The sequence below is a fragment of the Pinus tabuliformis genome, chromosome 6 (genome assembly GCF_031772625.1).
Source record: "Pinus tabuliformis cultivar Carrire ecotype Pingquan chromosome 6, CPIR1, whole genome shotgun sequence".
In the NCBI taxonomy this organism is placed as follows: Eukaryota; Viridiplantae; Streptophyta; class Pinopsida; order Pinales; family Pinaceae; genus Pinus; species Pinus tabuliformis.
This window is the reverse complement of record NC_142292.1, coordinates 1,012,010,241-1,012,016,240: the sequence shown is the minus strand read 5'-3', so window position 1 is coordinate 1,012,016,240 and position 6,000 is coordinate 1,012,010,241. Positions and strand designations below refer to the sequence as shown.

At 35.2% G+C, this 6,000-nt stretch overlaps 1 protein-coding gene across 1 annotated transcript in view; it reads left to right on the top strand.

Moving 5' to 3' along the window:
* Positions 1–1,258: 1,258 nt before the first annotated feature.
* Positions 1,259–6,000, top strand: part of VDAC2 (voltage dependent anion channel 2) — a 65,368-nt gene continuing 60,626 nt past the window's right edge. The window contains exon 1 of the mRNA XM_089424486.1: positions 1,259–1,411. Coding sequence (XP_089280612.1) covers positions 1,333–1,411 — 79 coding nt within the window. The 5' untranslated portion in view covers positions 1,259–1,332. The remainder of the gene's footprint in view (positions 1,412–6,000) is intronic.

Genomic DNA, 6,000 nt, shown 5'->3' with positions numbered 1-6,000 from the left:
CAAAATGTTGTTTCACTTTCTACTATTTAAAATTTATTTTAATTAAATATTATAAAAAATCTTTAAAAACTTAAATTATAAAAAATTCAGAGGTGAAAACTTACTCCATACTCAATAAATTTAACCTAAACATATACCAATAAATACTCCAAAACATAAAACAACTAAAGTACAAGTATTTAAAGAAAATGTGTGGTATGAAAATAATATTATTTATTTAAAAATAAATATGTTATATAAAAATAATATTATTAAACAGCTAAAGTACATCTACTTAAAGAAAATGTGTAGTATGAAAATAATATTATTTATTTAAAAATAAATATGTTATATATAAATAATATATATATATTTTAAACCAAATATATTATATGAAAATAATATTTTTTAAATAAATGCCTTGTATGAAAATTCCCAAAGATTTTGGAAAATCGTGAATAATAATTAAACACATAGAGATATAAAAATAATAAAATAATAAAAATAATAAAATATGAGTAAAGAATACATATAGTTCCACTTCAAATAATAAATACTTAAATAAATAAATAAATAAATAAATTATTATTTCAACCATTAACTATCAAAATTAAGTTAAAAAATGTGAATCACTCATTAATTTAAAATAAAGACACATTCACCCATTATTACAAACTCGACAATCCTAACTCATAATCATAGTCGAAGAAATGAGCAGAGACCATAATACTATTCAAAATTGATAGGGTTATTCAACTTTAATGCCCAAGTTTGACCCGCTTTAATCGTAGATTTGCAGTGACCTAATTATCGGTCTCGCTATTTCTGTCTCTTCCCTTCAATTGTTTCGCACTGCATTGTATCGCCAGGTCGCGAGATCGATCCTCGGTGGAGCTGAACTGGCCGGCCAGTAACACTTGCAGCCAGACGCTCCATTGAATCTTTCCCCCCTATTGCGGTATCTTCTCATCATTTTTTCGTTGAATTTATACCTTTTTCCATTAAAAATAAAATTCATTTGGTCAGAGGACCTGGAATACAAAAGGCATTGCACATTCCCTGAAATCTTTTTATTTAATCGATACAAAAGATGATTCCCAGAGCATCTTACATCTATCTGTTCACGATCCTATTTTTGGGTTGAAAATTTGCAGATTTTAGCTTATTTTGGAATTTCAGAAAGCATTTATTTCGGTTTCTCAGATATGTTATTGGGTGTTCTTCTGGCTCATCTGGGTTTTTCAATCGTCTTCTTCGATACTGTTTTATTTTTTGAAGTATTCTTTAAAATATATAGTTTGTGTTTTGGGGGAATAATTAATTCGTGTCTTTATCTCTGCATTGTGCTGATGGATGACTAAAAATGGAAGATCTATCGGAGAGATGGGCAAGGGACCTGGATTGTTTTCCAACATCGGGAAGAAGGCCAGAGGTAAGCAGCGATTGTATTTATGTGTTAATTTTTCAATGACATTAAAAGAAATCCTTTATCCTTTAGCCCTATTTCTTTTATTTCGCTGTCTCTATGATGTATTGATAAATATGCGCTGAATAGGACAACCAGTCCATCCCTCCTTCACTTGCAAAGGAACGTCTATCAATTCAACTCTCCCATGCTTTTATATATTTAAAGACAAATTACTTTTAACTTTAAGAATCTAATAGCTACCCATTTCGAAGGGCAGAAGATCTCTTGCTACAAATTGCCACTTGTTGTCCTAGTTCTAACATATTATTAAATGAATTGATGGTGTTCCAAAGAAATCATCCTCCTGTCTCACATTTAGATCGTTTCACTCGTATATAAGTGGTTTCATTCTTAGTTGAGTCTGTTGAGTCAAACTCTCCTTGGCCTTGTTGACGAGCCTAGTTAACTAAGTCTTAAGTTTCCGCTCACCAGCAAACTCGTCAGCTGCAAGGCAGATTTGTCAGTACTTGCCAGTCAGATCCTTACTGGCGAGTAACTTGCGGGTAATTCGCTGCCGAGCGAATTGAAAAACCTGCCGGCATAAAAAATAAATGCCAAAAAGGAAATGAAAAATGCTAGTTTTGAATGGTTTCTGGTGCCAAGATTTTTTGAGTCCGAGTCGAACTGTTGCACTGCAGCCTCTCTGAATTGTTCGCGAAGTCAAGTTTCTCATCATGTCAGTTTCATTTAACAAACAGCTCTGTTCCGCTAGTTGATTATAACTTTGGATAAGTAAATCAGGAAAGCTTTTCTCCATCACTGGCACCAAGTGAATAAGGCACTGACAAATTGATGAGTAGCTATAAGTTAGAATGTAACGTGAATCAAATGACGAATGCTAATTAGGATTGGTTTCTCCTTATAACCAAAACTATTGAAGCCATGCTTGATTGTATTTTGTGTGTATTGGACAGTCATAAAAAGTATCTGTTTTCCCATGCCAAGGCCAAAACGTTGGATTTATCTTAGTACCTACACGCTTATTCTCTGATTAGGGTTTTGCTCTTTAAAGTATGGCTGCTGGATTAACAGCAGTTGCATACAGCTTAGTAGCCTTTTATGTTTGTAACTTAAGTCATTCTTTCTCCCGTATGGTTGATTGTGAGCACTGAGCATTCATTTCTTCTTGCATTCTATGTTGTTCAAGATATACAGTGTCCTCGATTTCTAAAATTGGCTATATAACTCATTTGAAATATGGAAATATCTCTTTGCAGCAAAACACTTAACGATCAGCAACCTTTAACCTTCTCAGCACTTGGTGAGAACACTGAGAATTTTAAGCAAAAATACTTGTTCACAAATGCCTGTTTGATGCTATGCTAAGGGCAAAATTGAAAAATATTTTTTGATTGCACATTCGTCTACTTAATAGCTCTGGTAAATAACATAATAACCTTAAACGTGCTTTGCGCAAACAATTTCTCGACGGTTGAATATTTTTAGGATTGATGTTTTTCCATCGAAAATGTTCCACATGGTTGCTGTCACAGTCAAACCATTTGGACTACAATTGTTATCAGTATTTCCAATTCGGACTGAGTTGACTCAGACTCAGTCAACTTGGCCAAGTTGACCACTGCCCATATTGACTCGGCCAATGAATCTGTTCGGAGGGCTGGTTTGGTACCGAACTGGCCCTACTCAGCTGAGTTTGTACGCTTATCTTTCCTGTTTATTTTTTTGCTTAAATTTTTAACATAACCATTAATTAAACTTTAGGATGTTTGGGAGTTGTTCCAACCTGATGCAGGAGCATGAGGCTTGAAGACAAAAGGCTTCGAATTTATTCCAAAAAATACAAAAAAAGTTTACAAGCAAAGGATGGGATCCTTTAGCTGTCAATTTACAAAGTTTTCTAGATAGGATTTGAGCTAGGATTTAGGGATTGAGTGATTTTATAATTAATTCAAGTTGTTTAGATTCAGTTGAGATTCTCAAGGAGAATATCAACCAGATTAGATATTGTCTAAGATTAGGCAGATTCGATCCATGGATTAAGAATCTGATTGTTAGAATGAAATGGTATTTATGTAAGTTTTGAATGATTGTAAAGGGATTTTGACTGATTTGGCTTGATTAGGCCGTGTAAGATTAAGTTACAAAAACTGTATCTCTGTGTATTTGTGTATAATTGGTCAATCCCGGAGGTGTTGTATTCCTTCGAAATATCTCTGAGTTCTGTTGATTTGCAGTTTGGCTTTTGAATTAGAGTGTGAAAAACCTGTATTATATCGCCAATCTTGTTTTTTTCCATGTTTTGAAATAATTTGGTTATGTTCTAAAAACATCGGAGAATAGGGTTTGAGACAAGTTAAATGTAGTGGGGGTGTCAAGTTTGGCAGAACAGAGAAAATAAAACCTGACAAAATCGTGTTAACCCAAAGGAGTCTAGAACCGTCCGATCTACAGATCTAATAGATCTAATGGTCATCGCGCATCAATAAGCTCGTGCGTTTAGTTAAGGGAGAAAGGCGGTTTTATCAGTGAAGTTCTTTATTGGGTAAAGAAAAAGTGGTAAGCGGTCTTTTGAAATTCCAAGCGATTCCATTTATCGACCTACACGTAGCACTCGGGTGGAGAGAGAACCACTTTATCGGGTGGATAAACATTGCGCAAGATCTCCGTCCGATATCGCTGTTAACTCTTGGATCAAATGAGCTTTGATCAACGGTGGAGGATCGCCGATTAGTTTTGTTGACTGGGTGAACCAACAACTGTCGAATTGAAAGGCAAGATCAACGACAGAGAGTTAGTGCGATAATGTTGTGGGAAAAAGCGGACGCGATAAGGAATTAACAAAAAGATTGAATTCCTTTTGATTCCGTAGTAACTGAAAGGTTGTCATATTGCGGCTAAATTAAGCAGTTCTGCTAATTTAGCAGAATAGCCAAGTTTGGAGGTAGATGACTGATACTCCAAAGGAAATCCAAGAAGAAGTTCCACTTGAACTTACAGAAATCGTTTCTGGATTTGAACGATTGTCCATTACACCTGCACCCAGGCCACCACAACCTCATCGGACTTCATATGGAGAAAGTTGATATCCCATTTTTGAAAGTTAGCAGACAGTTTTCAGGATTTCAGGAACACCAAGCCCTTTATGTACCTTGATGTTGATGGTATTGATTGTTGAACTCTTTTGCCATGGCCTTAGCATAAATGTACCCTTCATTTAAACCAAAATCACTGGTTAGGCATGCCAAGCTTTTTTAACCATATTATAAAACTTGGATTAGGGAATTTCTTCAAAATAGGGTGGTGTTGACTGATGTTTTTCAATGATTGAGGTAGAGGCAATGGCTAGACAAGAGGCAAAGGGTGATTCTGGATCCCGATATAAGCGATGGTGGAACATTGCTTGTCATTTAAATGTTCTTGCTCATTTATCCATAATGCTTTCTTTCAAAATTTCAATAATTTTTTGGAATCATGGTTTGGAATCTTTAAAATATTTTTTTGTAAATTGAATCATTGAAATCAGATTGGTCTGAGACAATCGAAGTCCGCGTCCGAGTCCAAGTTGACCCTCAATTGATACCGAGTCCGAGTCTGAGTTTTAAAACATTGATTATTGTACCTCTTCTTTACAAAGGATTCCTGATGCATAGCCACTGGGGTTTGCATGTGTAGGTGCAGCATTTTAAGAAATTGTGTTTGCCAATTCGTGCATGAGACACCATATCCATATGAAGAAATAAATCCATGGATAATATAAAGAAAAACACTTATTGCTTAAAAGTTAAAACATTGCAAAAGATATTTCATGATTCAAAGACTTTACAAATTTACAAGTTGATGTGATATGTCTGGCTACCTATGCCAATGTACAATATCAGAACTTAGAAGGCAACGCCCAAAACTGGAAACCTATAATCCTGAACATCACTTGCCAAGATTGAATATCATAAACCAAAACTGGAAATGGTATATCGGATATCTGCTGACCTGCAGTAGTCTTTAAGTCAAAAACCAAAACTGAAGCTGTATTAAATATATTTTATTTTCTCTGCCTCCTGCTGCTCACTATTTTGTGGCTAAGTGCTATGGATAAGTGTGAAGGACTGAAAACATAAATGATATAGCTTATTTAATATATTCCTGAACATCATTTGCCAAGATTCATGCCTTAAGCCAAAACTAGAAATACAAACGGTTTTGTCTTTGAAGACATGCTTGAGTATGTTATGGCTGGGTAGGTTTAGGGTAAAGTTTTTCTTGTTCTGTTGCACAGGAAAATAAGCTTGCCTAGTAAACCACCATGAACAGACCATATTACAAGAGATTATGTATCCCTCAACAGGGGAATCACAAATACTGATAGTAAATCATTTTTGTATTTGGAACAGTCTTACCTTTCTAACTAATTATCTATGCAGGTAACCTCTACAGGGTAGAACTGTAATTCCATACGCATTATAACAAAACCATAAACGGATATGCTAATTTCCTCTGCTTCCCTGGCCCTTTGAGCTCTGCCAGTCCTTTATCTGTAGTGGCCATGGCGGACCCCACAAGCTATGGCGAGAATGGGGTTGCCTCAGAAGCAGGGT